Source organism: Eretmochelys imbricata, chromosome 1 (assembly GCF_965152235.1).
Source record: "Eretmochelys imbricata isolate rEreImb1 chromosome 1, rEreImb1.hap1, whole genome shotgun sequence".
Taxonomy (NCBI): domain Eukaryota; kingdom Metazoa; phylum Chordata; order Testudines; family Cheloniidae; genus Eretmochelys; species Eretmochelys imbricata.
The window spans coordinates 322,021,610-322,047,701 of NC_135572.1; the positions used below are offsets into that span (position 1 = coordinate 322,021,610).

General features: G+C 42.4%; 2 protein-coding genes across 2 annotated transcripts in view; both read left to right on the forward strand.

Annotated features, from left to right (window-relative positions):
* MLC1 (modulator of VRAC current 1) overlaps window positions 1-6,761 on the forward strand; it is a 34,599-nt gene extending 27,838 nt beyond the window's left edge. Inside the window, exons 10-11 of the mRNA XM_077807851.1 lie at window positions 415-582; window positions 6,687-6,761. Of these exons, the coding sequence (XP_077663977.1) occupies window positions 415-582; window positions 6,687-6,761 (243 nt within the window). The remainder of the gene's footprint in view (window positions 1-414; window positions 583-6,686) is intronic.
* Window positions 6,762-9,067: 2,306 nt separating this feature from the next.
* The window catches only part of TTLL8 (tubulin tyrosine ligase like 8), a 62,764-nt gene continuing 45,739 nt past the window's right edge, over window positions 9,068-26,092 (forward strand). The window contains exons 1-3 of the mRNA XM_077805570.1: window positions 9,068-9,260; window positions 20,097-20,188; window positions 21,025-21,181. Of these exons, the coding sequence (XP_077661696.1) occupies window positions 9,068-9,260; window positions 20,097-20,188; window positions 21,025-21,181 (442 nt within the window). The remainder of the gene's footprint in view (window positions 9,261-20,096; window positions 20,189-21,024; window positions 21,182-26,092) is intronic.

Here is a 26,092-nt window from a genome sequence, read left to right on the forward strand (position 1 = left end):
TTATAAACACTTGGATTCATTCAAAGCTTGGTTTGGGGAAAAGATTAATGGAGTTTGCAGATCCCAGTAGCTTGTGTTGCTGAGGAAATGTACTACCACATTCTACACCAGCTCAAGTTTCCTGAGGGCTTTATGCCCAGGTAGTCAAAGATATGTGAATAGAAAATGAATGATTTACACCAAACCAAAACCAAACCAAAACTAACAAATTTCACCCAACTCTGTTCAAGGCTTTTCAATGCAGTTTAGTTTTCCAAAAGAACAAAGTGTTTGATCAGTCAGCGAGAGAAAAAAATGAGGTGTCATACTGAAACATGTAAATTGTGGGAGAACTCCAGAAAATATGAAGTGAGAGAAGGCAGAAAAGACAGGTATGATAAACATCTAACAACTTATATACATTTTTACTTTTAGCAATCTTATGATATACTTCTGTTACTTCTGATGCTGATGCTGTTAATTCAGGCAGTGCTTACCATTGGCACTGTCATCCAGTGTGTAAGTTACAAGACAAAAATGAAGCTGCATGATTCATCTTGGGCAATGCCACAGATTAGTAAACAGGAGTACAAAACAATGGAGGTAAGCGTCTAATATCTGACTATAATTTGATAATATCTGTAGTTTATGAATGGATTTTCTGTAATATTTGAATTATTTATTCCCAATTATCACCTAAAATTGCCCTTAAAAATGTAAGGGATGTATTTATTCATGCTAAGGTGGAATTTCACCCTGAATGACTTATTTTCCTGGTTAAATTAGATACTCAGTAGAGTAATCAGAAAAGGAGTACTTGTGGCACCTTAGAGACTAACAAATTTATTTGAGTATAAGCTTTTGTGAGCTACAGCTCACTTCATCGGATAAATTTGTTAGTCTCTAAGATGCCACAAGTACTCCTTTTCTTTTTGCGAATACAGACTAACACAGCTGCTACTCTGAAACCAGTACAGTAATAGTTTTCTTAGTTGACTTGAGATATTCTGTGGTATAACAGACTGGTAATGGGACATGGAACCCTTAAAGAGTGGTAACACTTATGAAGAGTGACTGTAAAAATGATTTGCTAGGTTTATTGTTTCTCAATTACTTCCAGAATGAACTGTTCAGTTTATCAGTAAAATGCTTGTTATTTCTAGCCACCAGCCCTGCACATTTCTTCTGTGGGTAAGGCCAGCTGTTTGCTTGAGAGGAAGAAAGGTCTTGAGATTGAAGCCCATTACTAAAATCAAGATCTGGGGTCTATTCCTGCCTAGGTCATAGATTTTCTGTGTGACCTTCTGTGACAAAGTGGGACTGTTCTTAATGTTTCCTCTGAATAGTGTGGGGGTGCCTCAGTTTCCCCTATGCAGTTCTTAAGTATCTAGGTGGTGGGGTAAGGGTGTACGATCATTACAGAGCCCTAGAGGGCAGGTGTGTGCAGGGGTCTGGACACAGAGAATGGCCGACATGCTGTTTCCTGGCAACTGATGGCGGGGCCCTTCCCCCCTTCAAGGTGAGAGCTAAAGGGTTGGAGAACAAAGGAATCAGGTGACCTCCTGGCCCGGGAAAGGGACAAAGCCCAGAGGAGGAGGGGCTGGAGGGAGTTTCAGTTTGGGGCTGGCTGGGACATGGAGTGAAGGGCAGACGTGGTTGTCTGGCTCACTGCCCCCCAAAATGGACCCAGCTGAGGGGTCCTGTTCTCTGCACCTGCAAGCTCTGTTTTAGACCATGTTCCTGTCATCTAATAAACCTCTGTTTTACTGGCTGGCTGAGAGTCACGTCTCACTGCGAAGTTGGGGTGCAGGACCCTCTGGCTTCCCCAGGAGCCCTGCCTGAGCGGACTTGCTGTGGGAAGCGCACAGAGGGGCAGAGGATGCTGAATGCTCCGAGGTCATACCCAGGAAGGTGGAAGCTGTGTGTCCTAAAGACAGGCTGCTCACAGGAAGGCGACTGCCCCAAAGTCCTGACTGGCTTCATGGGGAGCAGTTCCAGAGCATCGCGCAGGGACTCCGTGACACCTTCATAGATTTTAAGACCAGAAAAGAACTTTGTGATCATCTAGTCTGATCTGCATTACACAGGCCATAGACTTCCCTGAGTTAATTCCTGCTTCAAATACGATAGCTGTGGTTGAACTAGAGAATATCTTTTAGAAAAACATCCACCCTTGATTTAAAAATTGCCAGTGATGGAGAATGCACTGTTACTCCTGGTCAGTTCCGAGCAGACAAGTGTGCCAGCCAAAAGACCCCCCAAACCAAACAAAAAAACCCAAACCACCTACTGCCATCCTCGTTAGAAGTATCAGCAAAGAAGCCAAGGATCAAATCAGTCTGTGACTAAATCTATGCTCTGGTCACTCAAGGTTAGGGTTGAGGATATTAAACAGTGTGAGGAATCTTGAACTGCATTTGCTAGTCCTGTGTCAGTTCTGTGGAAATGTACAGTAATCTTCAATTCTGTCCATTTTGCACCTTTCACAAGCAAATTCATTAAACTAATTTAAAAGAAAAAGGTAAATGTCCTCTTTTGCTGGCTGTTTCTATTCAGAAAAAAATATTATGGAAATATATCAGGACTTAGTAAAATTAAGAGTGAGCCAATATATTTATGAGAATTTGGTGCTAATACAAAATTAGTGTAGAAGGACTATATACATACAAGCCTTTTTGGAGAACAATAGTGAATGGTGAGTCCCATTGGATTCTGCAAGCTCTGAAGTTTGTCCTAAGGTCTACTGAACTCCTCATCTGATGACTTGGTTGGCTCAGTGAGGTATATTTTCCTGAATAAATGGGATCTGACCCATTATGCATAAAATAGGTAATAGCGATTTCATTAATAAAGATGTTTTATTATTAATCACATGCTGCAGGTTCCCACTGAAGCCTCTAATGGACATTCTCTGAAGGATAGTGTAGAAGGGGCACTGCCACCTCCCAAGCACCTCCTTGCAGCTGAGGTTGGCTGCGTATCTAACTCCCCATAAACGGCCATCCTTGTGACACACCTTCCCCTGCCAGAGCTGACCTTCACCGAAAGATAGGTTCGACAATGGCTAACAGCTGGTCATGTCATGAAGCCAGGGGAGCACTTCCTATTCAGCTGCAGTCGGCAAGTCTACTACATTCTTGACCGTGTTCTTGTCCTCAGTATGACATCACCAGGCCTTGGGCTCCATTGTGTGCGTTTTAAGTAATTAATACGGTGGATATCTTACTCCATATTTTGGAGCATGTGTTCAGCACATGCAATAGTCCCTGAATGTCTAGTTCCCAAGCAACTTCTGAGGTGGTCAACAACACAGAGGTTTCATTGTGGTTGAACTGATTTAAAGTTGCTGCTGCTTGGTCTCTTGGTGAGGAGCCTCCCTGGATACAAACACAAGCACAGTCATCAGAATTAAAAATGTCTCTATCCAAGTCCAACCTCCGTTCATGTCTTCCAAACACTAAGGACTACACTCTTTTTCCTATAGCTGTTAACACGTTACTCAGCAGCACCCACTTCTGCTCCAGCGGAACACTGCCTCTTCCCTGTCTAACTACTTAGTACAGGTGGCAGCTTTGAAGGTGTGATTTGTTCCCCATACCAGCTACAGGAGGCAGCACTGAAGTGCTTATTGAGTCTTTTTTATAAAAAATATTTGTAAAAGAAAAATGTTAAGGACAGAAGTAAAACTATATTAAAGATGTTTAGAACTTTTCATAATAGCTATAACCTGCTTTAATTATTATTTTTAAAACGTCAGATTATTCAATTATTTTATTTTGAAAATGTTGTATCTATATCTCTATATTGCAAAAATAACTATATATATACATATATATAGCAAAACTTTCAAAATGCACCATATAATCATATTTTATATATATATATATATATATGAGTTAATATTCCCAAATTCCCTGGAACAATACATTTGAATCTTAGCCAGGCTGAGTAAGCTTCATCATCTTTTCAAATTAAGTAAACTGAGTTGTCTTTTATAGTTATTATTATTTGTATTGCAATAGCACCTAAGAGCCCCAGTCGTGGATCAGGGCCCCATTGTGCTAGGTACTGTACAAACACAGAAGAAGCCCTGCTTCAAAGTGTTTACTTCTTTGTGTAGGGTTTTCAGCTGAAATCTTAAAAACCAAAGTCCTACTTTATGTATTAAAGGAGGGTAGTATAATTAAAGCCAATCAACATAGGTTTATGGCAAATAAACTCTGTCAAACTAACTTGATATGTTTTTTTATGAGATGAAAAGTTTGGTTGATAAAGGTAATAGTGCTGATGTAATATACTTACACTTCTGTAAAGTATTTGACTTGGTACACACATGACATTTTGATTAAAAAACTAAAATAATAAAAAATTACTATGGCACACATTAAATGGATTAAATGGATTGAAAACTGGTTAACATATATCTCAATGACAGGTTTCAGAGTAACAGCCGTGTTAGTTTGTATTCGCAAAAAGAAAAGGAGTACTTGTGGCACCTTAGAAATTGACAAATTTATTTGAGCATAAGCTTTCATGAATGCATGCGATGAAATGAGCCGTAGCTCACGAAAGCTTATGCTCAAATAAATTTGTTAGTCTCTAAGGTGCCACAAGTACTCCTTTTCTTTTTGCATATATCTCAATGTAATTGTAAACAGGGAATCAACACTGAGCTGGTGTTTCTAGTGGGTTCCTGCATGGATCGACTCCTGGCCTTACTTTATTTAACATTTTTATCAATGATCTGGAAGACAACATAAATTCATCACTGATAAAGTTTTCAGATGACACAAAAATTGGGGGGAGTGATAAATAATGAAAAGGTCGGGTCACTGATACAGAGCAATCAGGATCGTTTGGTAAACTGGGCACATACAACCAATATGTATTTTAATATGGCTAAATGTAAATGTATACATCTGGGAACAAAGAATGTAGACCATACTTACAGGATGGGGGACTCTATCCTAGGAAGCAGTGACTCTGAAAAGATTTGGGGGTCATGGTTAATAATCAGCTAAACATGAGCACCCAGTGCAGTGTGGTGGCCAAAAGGGCTAATATGATCAAAAGGGCTAATATGATCATAAACAGCGAGGTCTTAAGTAAAGGTAGAAAGGTTATTTTACCTCTGTATTCGGCATTGGTGTGACGGCTGCTGGAAAGCTGTGTCCAGTTCTGGTATCCAAAATTCAGGAAGGATGCTGATAAATTTGAGAGTGTTCAAAGAAGAGCCTGAGAATGATTAAAAGGTTAGAAAATGTGCCTTATAGTGATAGACTAAAATAGCTCAATCTATTTAGCTTAACAAAAAGGTTTTAAGTGGTGACTTGACTACAGTCTGTAAGTACCTACATGGGGATCAATATTTGATATTGGATAGGGGCTCTTCAATCTAGGAAACAAAGGTATAACAGGATCCAGTGGCTGAAAGTTGAAGGTAGACAAATTCAGACTGGAAATAAGATGTAAATGTTTAACAATGAGGGTAATTAGCCATTGGAACAATTTACCAAGAGTCATAGAGGATTCCATCATTGGCAATTTTTAAATCAAGATTGGATTTTAAAAAAAATATATACTCAAGTTCAAAAGAAATTATTCTGGGGAAGTTCTACGGTAGGGGTGGGCAAATTATGGCCCGGGAGCTGCATCCAGCCCTCCAGATGTTTTAATCCAGCCCCATCAACTCCAGCTGGGGAGCGGGGTCTGGGGCTTGCCCCACTCTGCATGGCTCCCAGAAGCAGCAGCCTGTTCCCCCTTCGGCTCCTACATGTAGGGTCAGCCAGGGGGCTTCACATGCTGCCCCTTCTCCAAGCGCCTGCGGACAGGGCAGCGTGCAGAGCCGCCTGGCTGCGCCTCCACGTAGGAGCCAGAGGGGAGACATGCTGCTGCTTCTGGGAGCTGCTTGAGGTAAGTGCTGCCCAGAGCCTGCGCTCCTGACCCCCTCCCGTGTCCCAACCCCCTGCCCCAACCCTGATCCTCCTCCCACCCTCCGAACACCTCAGTCCCAGCCTGGAGCACCCTCCTGCACCCCCAACCCCTCATCCCCAGCTCAGAGCCCGCACCCGCAGCTGGAGCCCTCACCTCCTTGCACCCCAACCCTCTGCCCCAGCCCAGAGCCCCTCCCACACCCTGAACTCCTCATTTCTGGCCCCACTCCAGAGCCCGCACCCCGAGCCAGAACCCGCACCTCAACCTCCAATTTCGTGAGCATTCATGGCCCACCATACAATTTCCATATCCAGATGTGGCCCTTGGGACAAAAAGTTTGCCCACCCCTGTTCTACGCCCTATGTTACATGAGAGGTCAGATTAGATATTACAATGGATCCTTCTGGCTTTGGAACCTATGAATCTGTGTGCATGGATATTAAAGATCCTATGGCACTTCAGTAAAAATAGGGATTTGGCCCAGTGTCCTTAGCCAGAATTTCCATATTGGCCACTCTTCGCAATGTGTTGTGCATCAGCAAGTTGATGCCCTTGACTCTAGTGTGGCTTCATTTCAGTGATGCTGTAGGGTTATGATTTCTGAAGAGTTTTAGGATTCTTCAGGATAAAAGCCACTAATTAAATGCAAAATAGAAAACATTTTTATGATATATTTTAATAAATCAGCCCACATTCTTATTTCTGTGTTCTCCTGCATATTTACTTATTTTAATAATTAACTAAAACACTGTTTGAAACCTGTTTGCTTCTAGGTTTCCAATAATACCATAAAGGATTTTGACAAAGACAAAGCGTGGAAAGCTGTTGTGGTACAGATGGCTCAGTAAGGTGGATTCAGCAAGTAGAATATAATACAATAAATCAACTATTCTATTTAAAGCTTCTTAACTGTAGCAGTTTGTAGACAATGCTATAGCTCCAGCTGTAGGGACCAAGGAATAACAAAATTTATTTTCAAGGTAAATACTGTACCTTTCTAATAAATTTGAACTATATAGGTGAAATTTCTTAATGCAACTTTATATTTTGTGTGAGGATATTATTTGATGGTAGGTTGCTGATAGTATCTAAATGTTTAGTGTTTTGTTGCTTTAAAAAATCCCTTTGGAAACAAGGTCATAAATTACTTATGGGTTATGGAGATATGATTTTTGAAATAAATATGGCAATACACAGTAGGTCTCATTTGTTTGCAAGAGCCTAATATAACTGCAATTATGCAGTCAATTTCACTGGTAAATGCTTTTGTAAAGTTATGAGTACAGGTCATAATTGATATTTTTGCTTATACTTCACTTTTGTAGGAGTTGTAAAGGTGTTTTGCATCTCATTACTTTTGTATAAAATAAAGGTCTTTATCACAAGGAGTCTAGGTGTGGATTGAAGTCCAGTTTGCATAGATGAAAACATACAATTCTTTAAAATATTTTTTGTAACAAATTTATGGACTGCGAAAAAGGAGTAACAGCCCTTAGTTTACATCAGCCTTGAAAAGTCACGAAACTCTAAGTGCTTGGCACAAAATCTACTGACTCACCCTGTAACTTAATCAGAATGAAAAAAACAAAACAAATAATATTATTACGTGGGATGACTGCTGGGCTGAATGCCTTGCTTTACTGGAATCTGTTTGCTCTTTCACATATGAAAATGTATCCTTCCTAAAAAATGATTTTTTCCCCTTTTCATATTTCTATTTTGCTAACAACTTTTGATAGTTATAAAATACATCCTTTAAATTAAGTGTTTCTCCCTCAAAGTCTTATCTATTCCTCCTACTTTATCATATATCTGTCTCAAAGTCAGATGAATTTGTGACAGCATAAGCATTTCCATGACAACTGGAGACCCTTGAGAGGCATTTTTCCCTGCTGACAGGGCATTTTCCATGATGGGCCCTAGACTTTGGAATTCATTCCCTCTTTTAGTCTGAAATAACCCAAATCAGTTGATGTTAAGGGCACACTGCAAGCCGTATGTCTTTTCCCAGACTTTTGAGGAGAAAGGAATAAGCCAAACGTCAGCATACATATAACGAGGGTGGAGATTTGCAGCTACTTTGGGACTTTTTCTTTTCTGCTTTTGGGGAGCTTCATTTATTTTTGCATTTTTAATATATGCCAAAGGCTCTAACAGTTTTCAAGAACCACTTTAAAAACATTTATGCAACTGGTAAAAAAGGGAAAATACCCTCTCCATTCCCCTAAGATTTTGGATGTATTTGGTGCAGCAGCTTATCGCCAGCTAATCTACCCTTCACTGGAGGTTACCAGAGACTTTTGCTCCCATATTGAAAGCTGATGCTTTCTGTCTTAGATATTACCATTCAAAGGTTGACACAGCCATCCTTCACCAAAAGCTTCCAATGTCTTGGGAGGTATTCTTGCGTGCTAACTCTTTCAAGAAAGGCAGCAGAAGACCCTGGTGGTCTCCAAAAATGTTGTATCTTTAAAATTTGGAAAAAGTTCACTCCCAACTTACGTTCAAGTAGAAACAAGAATGGTTTTGTTGGGTTCACTGGGGCAGAAAGGAATGTTGTCTTTACAAAAATAAAGCAAAAACCACTGGAACAACTTTTAAACATCATGGATGGAATGAGAACTGATAGGTTGAAAACATCATCCCGTCAGGGTTTAGGTATTTTGTTTAACTGGTTTGCGTGTACCATTGTGTGGGTAGGGTCGGGTATGTAAAGTACTTTGAGTGTACTTTAACTGGTTGTTTTCTATTTCTTTTATATGGTAACATACTTGCCAGTTGTAAAACTAAATCCTTGTCTCCAAGAAGTTGCCTCTCCTCAAATTTACGATTGACCAAGACCTTTCAACACATGAGACACAAAGAAACAGACTATAATTTTATCACTGGGCTTGAAGCGGGAAAAGAAATAAAAAAGAGACCATCATGTCCTCTTGAGGGCTTAATTCTCTTATATAGCCCAAACCAATAAGATGCTGAGAGCCCTCAACTTCCATTGACATCAGCATTAATTTGAAAAATTGAGGTATTCTGCACCAAACAGTAATAGCCCGGTAGAGAATCCATTGATTTAGACATTTCCTTTGTGGCAGGTAAGTTAACTTTTGATGTTCAGGAATAGTAGGGGACAAGCCAATGATATGACAATGGCATAATGTCATGTGTTTCACCAGGGGACCTCAAGGACTTAAAACACTGGTCACTTCACCCATCACTGAAGTTTAACTGCCTTAAAGGTAGAATTGTCAGCTGGTTAACAGCATACTACAAACTTAAAGAAAAGTTTCAACAAGAAGTGAAAAAATACTGTATTCATCTGAAAGGCAGGGAGAATTTCAGTAAGACAGGTAAAATGATCTGAGTTAGAATTTGGATTAAGACACTGAGGTGACAGTGGGAGACATTTTAAAATGTCAACAAATCCAGTTTAAAATTTCTCCATCAACTTTAGATCAGTGGTTCCCAACCTAGTTACCATTGTGGGCCACATATGCAGTAGCAGCTCTCCATGTGTTATGGCAGGCTGAATCCACACAATATATATATTACCTGTCACATGGGCTTGATGTCACATGGGCTGCAGCTGTGTCCTGACTGGGCAATGGGTTTGAGAACCACTGCTTTAAATTGATGATCGCGCTTTGATGGGAGGAACAGGAGCAAGTAAAAAATAAAGCAGAAAGGAGTCACCAGTCTTTAGGACTCAGTTCTACTCAGCCAAGGTGTTTACCTCCTTTCCTGCCTGCCATCCTCTCAACCCCTGTGGAGTCGGAGAAGGCAGCAGTGTTCCTTTGATGTACTGATTTGCCATTCAACTTCAAAGGGGCGCCGGGGCAAGCAGTTTGCCTGCATTTACCCCCACACGCCTGGTAAATCCAGCAACGTTGACGCAATTAATGCTGCAGCTCTGGAAGTTTGTTCAATTCCATCAAAACAGTTCGGAATATCAAGCTAAGCGATCAGGCTATTTTAATACGGAAATCGTGGCCAGGCAGCTGAGCCTCACCCAGATTGCCTTTACTACAAACCCGACTCAGGTGGGACTATACTCCTGTAAATCTAAAAGCCCCTTCTATCCCCAGCGTCACTGTTCATCCTTCCTTGCCAGGCTGAGTCCCGGTGCCCTTCCCACTAACACCTCTGGCTGCTCCCGGTGCTAGCGATCCCAAGCCGCAGCTCCAAGACCCCTGTGGGCAGAGTGAGTTTCCAGCCCAGTGGAGGAGGAGCTGGTTGCTGTGGCGGTGGCACTGTGAGCAGCGTGGCGCTACCAAACCGCTGCCTGCACGCTTTGCTGCCAGGAGCAAGTATTCTCTCTTGCTGCCTTGCCACCTCTCCCCGCCTCTGGTGACTGGTTCAGGGGTAACAAGGTGTGAGGGACTGGGGACGGAGGGGGTCACTCCTGATTTTGCTGATCTGCCTCCCTCCGTCCTCTGCCTCCACGTGTGTGGTCCTTCCGTGCAGTCAGTTTGCAACACACTCGGCCCAGCCCTGCCCCGCGCAGCCCGGTTCGCAGCAGGGCTCGCTCTGCAACCGCAAGTCAGAGCGGCAGCCACCCGAGAGGCCGCAGGGCACCAGCGACAGCCCACGTCCCTGGGGGCAAGCCCAGGCAGCTGACGCATGCTCAGTAACAGCCAAGCAGCTGGTTGAGCCGGGGAGCGACCCTTTGTGGCCCTCCCGGGGGCGCTGGGGCCGCGGCTTCCCACCGCCGCCCTTGTCCAGAGTGACTCACAGCGCCCGCGCTGCCCGCGAAGGTCACAATGGGCGCGCGCGGAGCGTGCCGCGCTGGCAACCAGGGGAGGGAAGGGCCTGCAGCCCCGGGGAAAGAAGCTGCTCCCAGAGGGTAAGGTGGGTGGGCTCGCCGGGCCACGGAAGTTACTTCTGTCTCCAGGTTGCCCCTTAGAACCGCCTGAGTCGGTCCCGCTCTCTCTGCCAGAGACAACCCCAAAGGCTGGTTAAACAGGCCACCTAGTGTGCGCAGCCTGGCCTGGAAACTCCCTCTGCCCCCTCCATAAGGGGTGTCTTGCCCTCACTGATGCTCTTCATATCTAGGATCAGCTAAAGGTCAAGTCCCTGCGGGATTTCCCTACACCCCTCCTGAATTTCCACAACACGCCCCCACCCCCCCAGTTTTGTGAACTAGTTACATGCAGCGTTGCCAATTTAATGATTGTTTGGACATTTGAATTGAAATTGAAATATTAATACACACTTTAAAAACATATAAAGTGTATGATAAAATATGTGTATCTGAAAAAGTATAATAGATTTGAAAGGTATGAACATAGACTAGCTTCCTTATACAACTGTTGTCTTTTATGACAGTGTCAGTGCATTCATTTTGGTGATGTTGGCCAACCTAATAATTTCAAATTATGATTGGTAAGCAAAGTGTAAATGAGCTCTCCCTGACAGCTAGTGATGAGCTGGGGGTTGGGGGGGAAAGGCTTCAGGACCAGATTGTATTTACATTCACACCTAATCTACCTAGGTATCCAGCAAACAGAGCTGTGTTGCCCCAGTGATAGATTTTGACTGGGGTTGGGTTACAAATCACTTGAATGCGGGGGTGGGGTGGGGTAATGAAATGTTATTCTTACTGTATGAGTAAAGGGCAGTAGAACTATTTAGCCTGTGCTGATTGAGGGAATCAAGAGAGAGGGTGGGGACAGGTGTTTTGCATAGTGGTCTGCCTGAGTCACAAGTACTATTTGACCTGCCTCTCTCCACTGTTTAAAGACAGAGCTGATTAGGCTCCATAGATAGTCTTTTGTTTTGTTAAGTGACCGCTGCAGCTGAAAACACTGATAATCAGGTCTAAGTGCTTAGACCTGCTGTGGGACAGTGTTTCTGTGGATGAGATGGCCCAGTCTGCACTAGCAGTGAGGTTCCACCACTGAGAGCTCAGCTGAAATCACTGAGAGCTGGGTGAAACCTCAAGAAACCAACTCACAGAGGTTATAGTGGCAGGTGGCAGCAGAAGGTGACGGCACAGGGCTATTGGCAACAGAGCGATGGAGTGAACGGTGGTACAACGAACAATAGTGGCTAGAGTGAACAGTGAGCAGCTGGAGGAATGAGCAAGGTGCCTTCTTGCCCCCCCCCCACCTGGAAGATGAACTCATATAGAAGCACCTCTGAGTCTCCACTGACTAAGGACAACACCAGTGAGTGTTAATGAGGCTGTTAAGGATTCTGGAGACACAACACAGTTCATGCGAACAAACTTGGCTGTGGCATCATACTTTCTATTTAAGCAAGAGATACCACACACTACAAACTGGAGGCCAATGTTAAGTTCATTGTCACTTGTTCATCCTGAAGTTGAACACTGGTTCCGAACAAGACCAGCAAATGCTCACTATCTTTCTGCAAGAAACTCAACTAACTGGCTAGAAGCATGTGGTGTAACAGTGAAAGACTCAACAGTTGAATAAGTGAAGAACTCTCTCACCACGTTAAAAAAAATTGCATATATGGCTGATGAATGCACCCATGCAAATGTTAAGTCATTGTGTACGTTATCTTGATGTCAGTGGTAGGCCAGTAGATGTATTTCTAGATGTTCAAGTTATAGAAGACACATCGGTTGCAGCTGTGACAACCCACATCTTAGAAAAGTTAAATGCTTGTCAATTGGACCCCAAACAGATGGCTGCTTGTGCATTTGATGGAGCTGCAAGCTGCTCTGGAAGACATGGTGGTGTAAAAGTTTTGCTCAGAGAAAAGTGTAACCCTAATCTCTCCTATACTCATCGCAGAGGCCATCTATTCCAACTAGCGTTAGTATGAGCTGCAGACTCTTCAAAAGACATTAAAAAATCTATAAATTTAATGTCTTCGTTATATTCTTTTTTCAGCAAGAGTCCAAAAAGACTGAATATCTTGGAAAATATAGAAGATAGAGTGGGACTGAAGTTCAAATTAATCCAACCTGGGAAAACCCTCTGGCTTTCTCATGAGCGATCCTTGGCTGTTGTCTTAAAATTACTCCAGCCATTATTACTGGCTTTGGAAAGTATCTACCAAGATGGGATGGATCTAAGTAGTGAGGCTGGTGGATTACTTTTGCTACTACATTCAGGACTATTGCTGTTCTCTCTTGTAAGTCTACTGTTGAAACCACTTGTGTCATTAAACAATGCCATCCAGGCATCTGCTACAACAGTAGTAGATCTTTGTCCAGCAAGAGAAGCTACATTTTGATCAATCGGAGAGCTATCCATCGAAAAAGTACTGGACGAAGCAAAAGACTTCAGTTGACTTCAGAAGTTGACTATGAAGGCATTTATATTGAATCCTAAAGTGAAGAGGACAAGAAGTGTTTGTTAAGACAACTGAAAAAGTACATAGACTTGATTCTTAAATATCTACAACAGCGACTTCTAGATTCTACTCAACCTCCACATAGCTTTTACAGATCCCTGTCCTATAAAACACCGACAGTAGAGCGGAATGAGGCTCTACCAGCAATGGGGCTGCCTTGTGCTCAGGACAAAATAGAGAATTTGAACACAGAGTGAAATATTATATGACGAATGAATGAAGATTTGACTTCAACTTCTTTTTTTATCATCACTAGGGGCTCAAATAGATTTTTGTGCTATGTTTCCTAGGATGAAAGAAGTAGGAATTCATCTCTTGCTATTCCCAGTCACAACATGTACAGTTGAGGTTTCTTTTTCATCATTGAATAGAATGTTGTGTTCTGAAAGAAGTCACCTTCTGCCTGATCATGTGAATGAACTAATGAGCATATCAATTGGAGGAATGGAAGCGCTGGACACACGAGAAGCCACCGAAGATGAACGCATTGCATTCAAGAAGTTCATTAAGAGTTGTGCAAAATTATAACAAGAAACCAAGAAGGATATAGATGTAGTGCTTCATAGAAGGCTTGAGTAGCCAACTTTAATTTGTGTGATGATTTTAAAACGAGTTAAATCTAAGAGAATAGTCATGAAACATTTTTTCAGTTTTTACTATGGTGCCATATAGCCCACCTTCACTCTCACTGTCTCACCCCTCATTGGCCCTGACCCCTCCCCCCCATTTCAATTCCTGGGGAAAACACTGTACCCTGCCCCTAGTAGCTCCTAGTCTTCACAGGGAGACAGTGCAGTTCAGAGACAGGCCATATAGGTCTAGTCGTGGAGGGGCACACGTGTATTTTGGGAGACCATCGCTGAAACTGTCTGTGTTGTTACAGAAACTCTGACCTCTTTATACACCCAAAGTATCTTTCTTCCATGCCAGTTAGGAGGACTGCATATCGATTGCATACTTTTGGTTTGGCATAATTTCTATAGCCATTTCCCATCACTTACCTACAGTGAACAATACTATGGTAGGGAAAGCATCCTCAAAAAGAAGTGTGTGTTTTAAAGTTTGATTTTGTCCCTTTAATATTGAAAAATAATAAGAGATAGAGAAAATGTAGCATGGAAGCATATGACAAATTGAATTATCTTCTCCCTCTCAGTTTGCAGGGCAAATAGCCAAAGAGTGAAGTAACGATGACCTAGCTTAATATATCATGATGAATCAGATTCATGCAGAAAGAAGACCACTCCCATTGGGTTTAAGTGATGCAGAAAGAAAAGAAGAAGAAAACAGTTTGTATTTGCAAATGATTTTTTAATCAAACTTTTGCTAAAGTCACATGAGAGCTATAAAATATCAATATATAATCATCTTTTTTCAGACTCTCTCTCTCTAACAAAAGATCCCTTAGTCTGAGAATAGGACATGTCCCTAGCTAGCATTCCTTCAGAGATGAATTACCCTGCACAGTGTCTTTTCAATGTCCATTGCCTATCTAGACTTTCTACTTATGGGACAACTTATGTTCTTTAAAAAAGATAAGTCGAAAGTTGTAATGATGTGGTCTCTAATGATCAGGATGTAATGTTTCTATACTATAGCTTTTAGGAGAGAAAAATGTATAGCTGGAATTTGTTAATGATTTAATTTCAATGCCTAATTAAAACTACAAATTTGTTTCACTGGATCATTGCTGTATGTTTGGAAGTCTACTGAGTTTTTAAAGTCTACAAAATTATATATGACATCATTCCTAATGCAAAGACATCGTTATATAGAGATTTCAAACCAGCAGTAGCCCAGAGCAACAGACACAGAGTGAGATTTCAGTCACATGATACATTTAGGGTCCCATTCTTCTCTGCTCTGGTTATTTGTGATTAGGGAGGTGAAAACTCTGAAATCTTCAACTGTTGGAGAGTCCATGGAATTCTTCCAGTTTGGGGTTGAGGAGGAGGAGGTGGGGGAGGTGTTAGAGCAGTAGAGATGTGACAGAGTTTGTCCCTTCGTGGCAGAGACTGGAGGTTTTACCCTTAAACTCTCAGATCTCCCAAGACATATGCAGAGCTCAGGGATCCATTAGGCACAAGAGCCATCCACACCTTGGCTACGCACTGCCGTCTTGCACTTCTGGTTTGTTGCAGTCCCTGGAAAGCATATTTAGGTTCCTGCAGGGGATGTGTTGTTACAATCTCCTCCAACTATGTCTGTCCAGAAATATACCACCGAGGTGAGGAATTCCATAGTGCAAAGGAATAATCTACTAAATCTAGCCTGTGGGATTTTTGTGTGGAAAATCTGGTGGAGAGCCACCAGTCATCCTATGTCTACCTTCAACCCAACCTCTCTACTAATGTGGATTCCCAAGGGAGAGACTGCTGCAGGGTTAGGAGAAAAGGGAACTTGCTGGTGAGCCAGTTTTCCTTCCTTCCTTAATTCACATGCATTTTTGCTCATTTCAGTAGGATATAAATACCCTTAATTCTGCATTAACTGCATTTGGCTCTCAGTACTTTTCAGAATCAGGTCCTTGAGAACTAACTGTCTTTAATACATCTCCTTTGAGTAATGTCTTATGGATATAATTTATATACCTAAATTAAAAGAGTTTATTAATCTATAGAGAAAATTATTTTTTCCCACCATGAAATAAATTCATATATATTAATTGACCAGTTTCTGCCATTGATGGAAATGGGTAATTGGAATCATAGAAGAAATTGGTTCCACCAATGGTTTCTAGTATCAGCTTCATTTCATTTTCATTAGAAAGCTTGTATCATAATTTGAGCTTTTAACTATTTCTTCCTTGACTCTATGGCTATTTTTGTTATTAACTCACTTATAACATCTAGTCTTATCAATTTCAGATAACTTCTCTAGTTCTGTATTTTGGAAACTGTCTCTTCTCTTTGATAGGAATGATAAGAACCAACCTCCCTCCCCAGAAGGTTCCAAAAGTTGTTGTGAACAAATGTTTTCCCACAGCTTGCTGCCACCTGGGATTGCTTCCTGGTAAGTCTCTGGCTGGTCAGTACCTTAATGTTGGTATTTCCTAATTTAAACATTTTCACACACATTTGGTATGGATAATCATTTACCTATGTACAGCAAGCTGATTCTCAGCTGACTAAATTCACACTATACTATGTTTCTATTAATGAAAATGCTAGAATTTTTAGCAAAAATTACTACAAACAGCATTAAAGATTTCTGAAAGTAATATTATGACTGAGTACTTGCACAAGATCATTAAAACAAATGGGTATATATAAAAATGCAGTACTTTCTTCTAATTAAAAGCCTGATCCAAATCTCATAGAAATCAGTTGAAAGACTCCCATAGAGATTATTGTGTTTGGGATCTGGACTTAAGGTCCAGACTTTTAAAGCTATTTAAAAAGGCCAAAGCATTTCCTAAATTCCCTAGCTGCTGATAGCATGGAATCCTATCCAGTGGAAACTTGTTTAGTTTGAGGTAGTCTACCTTGGAAACGTTTCAACAGAGGTAACTTTCCATTTGGAGTCAATCCAGTGATTGCATGTATGTGGGTGGACCATGCAGAATCCTACTGAAGCCAAAAGGGCTCTGTATGGGGAGAATGGTGCAACTGATGCAGTTCTGGTTGCATGATCAGACCTTGAATAACCATACTTTCCATTATACTTGACAAGGGTGTGGGGGGTCTGTTTTGTCATTTCATGTTCAATTTACTTTCTTTCTTCGTAGACTTCATGTGGAAAAGTAGCTTTCACAGGAAGTTACTCTTCCTGCAGGAACTGGTAGAAAAAGGAAGCTTTGCTGAGGTGTAATCATCGGACTAATCAGAAAGCTCATTAGTCTTTACTTTTTCCATAATAATATTTTTCTGTGCAAAGGAATGTCCTGTCCATAGCAGCTTCTCTTGAAGCTTCTTCCTGCAAAATATTTCTAAAACCCATCCTTTTCTTTCTGTCCAGAAAGCTAAAAGTCTCATTCAGGCCCTCATCATCTACACCCTAACAATTATAACCACCTCCTCTCTGGCCTCCCTAATGCTCCCATTACCACTGCCACTCCATTCAAAATATTGCTGCTAAGGCCACCTTTCTTGCCCATCTCTTTGACTATATCCTCCTCCTCTTTTAATAGCTTCATTGATTTCCCCATTTCATTGTATCAAATTCAGGTTCCCTTTGTAGTTTGTTTCCTCCATACGTGTCCGCTCTTTTTTGGATTGCATTGCCCCCCCCCACCCCCTTCCATTCTGCCAGCAATGCCAGCTTTGTCCACCTGACAGCTTCTTGCACAGTGTCTGTACACCTTCTTCTATGCAGCCCTTTAGATGTGGAAATCCTTTCCTGAATTGATCCTTAAGGCCATTACCCACTCCTTCCTCAGATCTCTCCTTAAGTCTCACTTCTGCCACAATAGCTGTAAAAAAAAAAAAAAAAGATCAGCCAATGAATGATGGCTAGGTTGAGGGGCAAATGGAGATAATTGGTACTTTATTTATAATAGTTAGAAAACAAAGGTTAGCCTTATTCCTATGTACACTTAAGCACATGTGTAACTTTACTGAGATGACTAAACTTACACATGTGCTTAAGCTACGTGAATAACGTAGCTGAAGTCAACGTACTTAGATCGACTTACCGTGGTGTCTCCACCACAGTGAGTCGACTGGTGCCACTCCCCCGTCAACTCTGCCTGCGCCTCTCGCGGTGCTGGAGTACAGGAGTCGACAGGAGAGCTCTCAGGGATCGATTGATTGCGTCTAGACTAGACGCAATCAATTGATCCCCGCTGGATTGATCGCTGCCTGCCGATCCGGTGGGTAGTGAGGGCATACCCTAAGTGTTTGCTGGATTGGGCCTTTATTTAGGAACTAGGTAAGGATTAGTGTCTGTCTACCACCAGCAAATGTTTGATAAGGGATCAGATCTACAAAGGTAGTTAGGTGCCTAATTCTGGGGCTTAGGTGCCCAAGTCCCATTTTTAGACTCCACTGTGATCCACAAAACCCAGAGTTGGCTGCCACTTAACCCCATAGGCACCCAAACTCACGCAGTGCCTAAGCTTTCAGGGTAAAAGTTTCCTAGGAACCTAAGTTTCTGCCTATGGACATGCCTGCTGCTACCTCACTCTAGGTGCCCAGAAACCTGTTCTGCCTAAGCCCTAGAGCAATCCATGAACCAGGGAAAAAGCACTTATCTTGCCTGCAGGGTCTGATCTGGTAGGAGTGCTCACGTTCCACTCAAGATCTGGCCAATGGTGGAGGTGCCCCCATCCCTTTATAGCTTTTAGCCTAGTGGTTAGACCATTCACCTGGTGTTTGGGAGATGGGGGTTCAGTTCCACACTCTGCCTGAGGGGGAGAAAGGATTTGAAGAGAGGGTCTCCCACCTTTTAGGACAGTGCACTAACTACTAAGCCATGGGATATTCTGATGTGGAGCTCTCTCACTGTTGAAGCTGTTTCATTTTGGGTAAATACTTAAATCATTATTGGAGCAGGGGGACTGGACCCTGGGTCTCCCACTTCTCAGGTGGGTGCCATAAGCACCAGGCTAGAGTCTCTCTGGTCCACTGACTCTGATCCCTACCTCTGTTCATTTTGTGTGGGGTAAGGCAGGAGCATAACTCATTCTCACAATAAACAGCTTAGGCACCTAAGCCACTTGTCTCTAGGAGAGGAGTTCCCAGCTGTGGTTCGCTAGCAGAGAGAGTCCCCTTTCTGCAGCCCAGATTTAGGTGCTGAATTGCATGAGGGGGTGGGGCTTAGCACACACCCTCTCCTCTGCATCTCCCATTGGCTAGCTTAGGTGGCTCGCTGCTTAGCATGCTGACTTTTGCAGATCACATTCTTAGGTGCTATCTCTCCCCTGCATTGTATGGGGAGCCTAACTCAAGCTTTGTGGATCACGTTATTGTTTTAGGGATTTTCTAGAGGTTAGGCATCGTGGTGCTGAGTATTTCAGGGTGTAGATCTGGGCCAATGTCCATATCTGTATCCTTTCTATAGATGTCATGCTCCCCTAACAAATTACCAGGACAGTAAAAGTGAGCCATAATGTTAATTATTTTACTTTCATGGGTAGTCCTACTGAGATCAGTGTGATCACCCATGTGATGAACAGGATTTGGCCCTATGATAAATAATCCAACAAGGATGCCACTTCTTTGAAAATAAAATGCAGAACAATTTAATACGTTTACTAGTAAATGAGGTTGAGATCCATGAGCATCTTACATACCATGCATGTTAGTGTTCTCAGCACTCCAAGATGCAGTCATGAGAAATCCCAATGATTTTTCCTTATATGGTACACTGAGGGAGCTCTGGGGCCCAATCCCACAGTCCTTTCAGGATCTGATCCTGCAAACTGATCCACATGGGCAGGAAAAGAGGAAGGGTGATGCAGTGGTTAGGGTACTTGTCTATGATTTGAGAGGTCCAGATTCAATTCCCTGCTCCACCACAGACTTCGTATGACACCTTGGGCAAGTCACTTTGCCTCTCTGTTCCCATCTGTAAAATGGGGATAATAGCACTGGCCTACCTCACAGGGGTGTTATGAGTGTAAATATATTAAAGATTATAAGGTGCTCTGGTGATGGGGGCCAGATGAGTATCTTAGATAAGTCCCTATGCGCATATGATGTTCCACTGACTTCTGGTGGCAATATGGATCAACTTGCAGGATAAGGGCTTTAGTTTGTAAGCTTTTAGGTACATACTTATATGTTTATACAGTGCCTAGGCACATTGCGGGCACTACTAGAAATGAGTGAGCACTGCAAAAGATGGGCCTCTATTTCTATGTATTAATTGCTCCTTTGGTTACAGTTCCTGTTGCATGATAGCTTTATTTTCTTTTTTAGAGCTAAACCAGAGAATTGCAGAAGAGTTGCCTCTCTCCCCCAAATTGGACAAATATAAGCTGGCAAGATTTTTAGCTGACAAGGCAATCAGGGTATGTGTGTTGACAATAGATTTTAGTGGTTTGTTTTTCCATTTACAATACTGTTTTCTAACAATGATATTTTTCCTGGGGGTCAGCTGGAAGTTGATCATAATGAGCTAATAGTTTTTTTAAGTTGTTAAACCCTGTTTGCTAAATGGTTTTTAAAACTGTGTTGGTATTTTTTAAAAATAGCCTCCCTCTTGTTTAGACAGGGCTATAGTGCAGATAGCACTGTACAAAGACTGCCCCCGTGCCAGAGCTTTGTCAGTACACATCATTCTCACACTGAACTACGATACATTTGCTCTTCTCTTACTGGAATTTGTTATTGCTGAGTTCTGCGGGGGTTTACAGGCTGAGGGGAACAAACCCTGCGACAGAGAATAGATATAGACATAAATCCATTTGACCTAGATAAGATGGTGATTTCATGCTATAAAACATGTCTGTCTGTCTATATGGCAAAATTTCATTTGTAACATTGAAGTTCACCTTCATTAATTTGGCTGTCCCAAAGTGACTGGGTGATGTGTATTCCCACTGTGCTAACCAGCCATTTGTTACTGGAGGGAAATTGCTTAATACTATTGTGGAATAATCAGCGGGATTGCTTTCAGGACAAAGATTGTGTTCCTGTGTGTGTGGACAGCTCCTAACATGTTGTAGGTGCCACTGAAATCTAATGAATACATCTTCAGTGTTTCCCCTCTTGTTTTCAAAATGTAGTGCTCGCAACTTCAAAGGCATTGCACTAGTGTTGATGTAGACCTTACTTGTTAAAGATAAACCATAATATTTTGGCAGTGTCTGTGTTTTCATTTAAAAGTATCTGCTTGCAATCTTAGGAAAAGAACATTTTTACCATCTGTGGACCCTACCCAGTAATTCGTAGAAGTTTAAGGAAAAAAGGATGGGTGGAGAGAAAGCTTTCCATAAGAAATGACTTACAGGACAATAAAGATGACGAGTGTGATGCTGATTGTGAAGACGGTGGGAAGAATGGTAAAGTACCTAAATAGCTTTCTGCTTTTATGTCAAATGTCCTATCATGTTTTAAATGTTTGTAGTTCTCATAACAATAATCAACACAAAATGATCAGAACTAGTCATGCAGATTTTCACTTTCAGTCTCTGATTTTGAGAAAAGAGGAAAAGGGGTTTACAGGGGCTGTAATACTGAGGGCCAGATGAGCCTCTTGCTGGTAAGTAGGTTAAGTTTGCAGGTCTGGCTGTTAGGCAATAAATCTTCTTTTTCCTGTAACCTGAACATGTTATCTAGAGTCTCTGAAGGACAACAAACATGCAAGCCTACTATGCCATTTTTTGATCATACAGAAGGAAATCCAGAGAGTAAAGCAGAAAAGCTGAGTCTGGACTCTTCTATGACATGGATCTGAGTTTGTCCTAAAGGGAGGGAAGTGCTACTTCCTTGCTAGTGATTCTAACCCCAGCACAAGCAAAATGAGGGGTCCTATTCTTTCAGCTTCAGGAACATTTGCTGTAATGTAAACAGCATCCCTTCCTGCACACTCCAATTTGTATTACCGATGAACTCCTCTCCTCATTTGTTTCAATGAAGCCATTGTATGGATAATCACAACAATTGTGCTTGTACTCATTCTGATTCCCAATCCCTAGTTGTTAAGAGCATTTAGTAACACTTAAAGATGCCTATGTAGTTAAATAACTGGTAAGTAGAGGATTAATTTAATACAAGAAAGTTATTATAAAAGCATTCATATAGTAGTATTAGGCATCCTTCAGTCTCTAAAGACCATAGGTATGCGCTCCTGAGAGGTAAAGAATTTACTTAATTGGTTTTATGGCAGCCGTGGTTGTGGCTGAAGAGACCCACTCGAGAGAGACAATCTCTGCCATATCTGTCACATTTAAAGGTGATGTTTCGTCCCTTTGGGCTCTGCCTTCTGAGAGCTCTTTTCTCTGCTAAGCTGAACCGCTTCCTCGTGACTCCAGAGACCTTTATTGAGCTCTTCTTTCCAAAGGCTGTGGTCCTGAGTGTGACCTTCCCAGTTATCCACATCCATGTCCATTTCTTTGAGGTCTCGCTTGCACACATCATTGAAATGCAATTTTGGGCACCCTTTGGCTCTTTTTCTAGATGTCAATTTGCCGTAGAGGATGTCCTTTGAGATGAACCCATCATTCATTCGGCACACATGCCCAAGCCAGCAATGGCATCTCTGAGGAGTGTTTGCATGCTGGGTATGCTGGCCTGCTTGAGCACTTCAGTGTTGGTGACTCTGTCCCTCCCAGAGATTCCAAAGATTCAATGAAGGCAACGCATATGAAAGCAGTTGAGCCTCTTTTCCTGATGACAGGTTTCAGAATGGTAGCCGTGTTAGTCTGTATCAGCAAAAACAACAAGGAGTCCTTGTGGCACCTTAGAGACTAACAAATGTATTTGGGCATAAGCTTTCGTGGGCTAGAACCCACTTCATCAGATGCATGGAGTGGAAAATACAGTAGCTGGTGTGTATGTGTATTTATAGTACATGAAAAGGTGGGAGTTGCCTTACCAAGTGGGGGGTCAGTCTAATGAGACAATTCAATTAACAGTAGAATATCAAGGGAGGAAAAATCACTTTTGTGGTGATAATGAGGGTGACCCATTTCAAACAGTTGACAAGAAGGTGTGAGTAACAGTAGGGGGAAATTAGTATGGAGAAATTAGTTTTTGTAATGACCCATCCACTCCCAGTCTTTATTCAGGCCTAATTTGTTGGTTTCCAGTTCTGCAGTTTCACATTGGAGTCTGGTTTTGAAGTTTTTTTTTTGTTGTTGTTGAAGAATTGCCACTTTTAAGTCTGTTATTGAGTGACCAGGGAGATTGAAGTGTTCTCCTACTGGTTTTTGAATGTTATAATTCCTGATGTCAGGTTTGTGTCCATTTATTCTTTTACATAGAGATGTCCAGTTTGGCCAATGTACATGACAGAGGGGCATTGCTAGCACATGATGGCACATATCACATTGGTAGATGTGAAGGTGAACGAGCGCCTGATGGTGTGGCTGATGTGGTTAGGTCCTATGATGGTGTCCCTTGAACGGATATGCGGACAGAGTTGGCATCAGGGTTTGTTGCAGGGTTTGATTCCTGGGTTAGTGTTTTTGTTGTGGTGTGTAATTGCTAGTGTGTATTTGCTTCAGATTAGAGGGGCTCTCTGAAAGCGAGGACTGACCTGTCTCCCAAGGTCTGTGAGAGTAAGGGATCGTCCTTCAGGATAGGTTGTAGATCCTTGATGATGCGCTGGAAAGGTTTTAGTTGGGGGCTGTAGGTCACGGCTAGTGGCATTCTGTTACTTTTTTGTTGGGCTTGTCTTGTAGTAGGTGACCTCTGGGTACGCTTCTGGCTCTGTCAATCTGTTTTTTCACTTCAGCAGGTGGGTATCGTAGTTGTAAGAACGCTTGATAGAGATCCTGTAGGTGTTTGTCTCTGTCTGAAGGACTGGAGCAAATGCAGTTGTATTTTAGAGCTTGGCTGTAGACAATGGATCATGTGATGTGGTCTGGATGAAAGCTGGAGGCATGTAGGTAAGTATAGCGGCCAGTAGGTTTCCGGTATAGGGTGGTGTTTATGTGACCATCGCTTATTAGTACTGTAGTGTCTAGGAAGTGGATCTCTTGTGTGGACTGGTCCAGGCTGAGGTGGATGGTGGGGTGGAAATTGTTGAAATCCTGGTGGAATTTCTCAAGGGCCTCCTTCCCATGGGTCCAGATGATGAAGATGTCATCAATGTAGCGCAAGTAGAGTAGGGCCATTAGGGGACGAGAGCTAAGGAAGCGTTGTTCTAAGTCAGCCATAAAAATGTTGGCATACTGTGGGGCCATGTGGGTACCCACAGCTGTCCCGCTGATTTGAAGGTATAAATTGTCCCCAAATGTGAAATAGTTATGGGTGAGGACAAAGTCACAGAGTTCAGCCACCAGGTTTGCCGTGACATTATCGGGGATACTATTCCTGACAGCTTGTAGTCCATCTTTGTGTGGAATGTTGGTGTAGAGGGCTTCTACATCCATAGTGGCTAGGATGGTGTTTTCTGGAAGATCACCAAAGGTTTGTAGTTTCCTCAGGAAGTCGGTTGTGTTTTGAAGATAGCTGTGAGTGCTGGTAGCGTAGGGCCTGAGGAGAGAGTCTACATAGCCAGACAATCCTGCTGTTAGGGTGCCAATGCCTGAGATGATGGGGCATCCAGGATTCCCAGGTTTATGGATTTTGGGTCGTGGCTCTAGGGGTGTGTCAGTGTAGATTTGTTCCTGTGCTTCTTCAGAGAGTTTCTTGAGCAGATGGTGTAGTTTCTTTTGGTAACCCTCAATGGGATCAGAGGATAATGGCTTGTAGAATGTGGTGTTGGAGACCTGCCTAGCAGCCTCTTGTTCATATTCTGACCTATTCATGATGACGACAGCACCTCCTTTGTCAGCCCTTTTGATTATGATGTCAGAGTTGTTTCTGAGGCTGTGGATGGCGTTGTGTTCTGCACGGCTGAGGTTGTGGGGCAAGTGATGCTGCTTTTCCACAATTTCAGCCTGTGCATGTCGGCGGAAGCACTCTATGTAGAAGTCCAGTCTGTTGTTTCAACCTTCAGGAGGAGTCCACCCAGAATCCTTCTTTTTGTAGTGTTGGTAGGAAGCTTTCTGTGGGTTAGTGTGCTATTCAGTGGTGTGTTGGAAATATTCCTTGAGTCGGAGACGTCGAAAGTAGGATTCTAGGTCACTGCAGAACTGTGTCATGTCTGTGGGTGTGATGGGAGAGAAGGAGAGGCCCCGAGATAGGACAGACTCTTCTGCCGGGCTAAGAGTATAGCTGGATAGATTAACAATATTGTTGGGTGAGTTAAGGGAACCACTGTTATGGCCCCTTGTGGCATGTAGCAGTTTAGATAGTTTAATGTCGTTTTTCCTCTGTAGAGAAGCAAAGTGTATGTTGTAAATGGCTTGTCTAGTTTTTATAAAGTCCAGCCACGAGGAAGTTTGTGTGGAAGGTTGCTTTTTTATGAGAGTTTTATGAGTCACTTGCCCCATAACCTCAGCCATGTAGAACACAATGCCATCCACAGCCTCAGAAACAACTGTTTCATGTGAGAGGTTGGCTGCAATAGAGGCCTTCAGATATATGAACTTGTTCACCGTTTTGAGTTCGTAGTGGTTGATTTTGATGAAGCGTGCTTCTTCAACTCCTTGGTACATTATGTTCATCTTTTTTAGGCTTCTCGTAAGCCTGAAGTCTTGGCAGGCTTTTGGAAAAACTGTTTGTGAGGTTTTGGAGATGGGCTTCTGTGTGAGTTGTCATGGCTGCATCATCAGCAAAGAGGAGGTGCTGATTGAGGGTCCCCCGTGTCTTGGTTTTAGATCTAAGTCTTGCAAGATAGAACAGCTTTCCATCAGAAAGCTTTTCATCTTGTCTACAAGTAGATTCCCTCAGTTGAGGAACCAAAAGCTGGTTCCAGTAGCAAGGAGAAGAAGATCCCAAACAGAGTTGGGGCAAGTACACAGCCTTGCTTGACCCGGCTATGAATCTGGAAAGCCTCGGAGACTGAGCTGTCATATTGGACTGTCCCATACATGTTTTCGTGGAAGAACCGAATCATACTTAAGAGCTTGTGGGGGACATCCAATCTTTTCTAGAAGTGCAAATAGTCCACTTCTACTGACAAGGTCAGAAGCCTTTGTAAGATCGATGAAGGCTATGTAAAGGGGCTTTTTTTGTTCTCTGCATTTCTCTTGTAGTTTTCTCAGCAAAAGGTCACGCTGATAGTAGATCTTTCAGTTCTGTTCTGAAGCTGTACTGTGATTCAGGATAGATGCTGTCTGCAAGGGTCTGAAGTCTGCAAGGGTCTGAAGTCTGTTCAGGATGACTCAGGCTGTCTTCTTTGAAATTGGACCCAAAGCTTT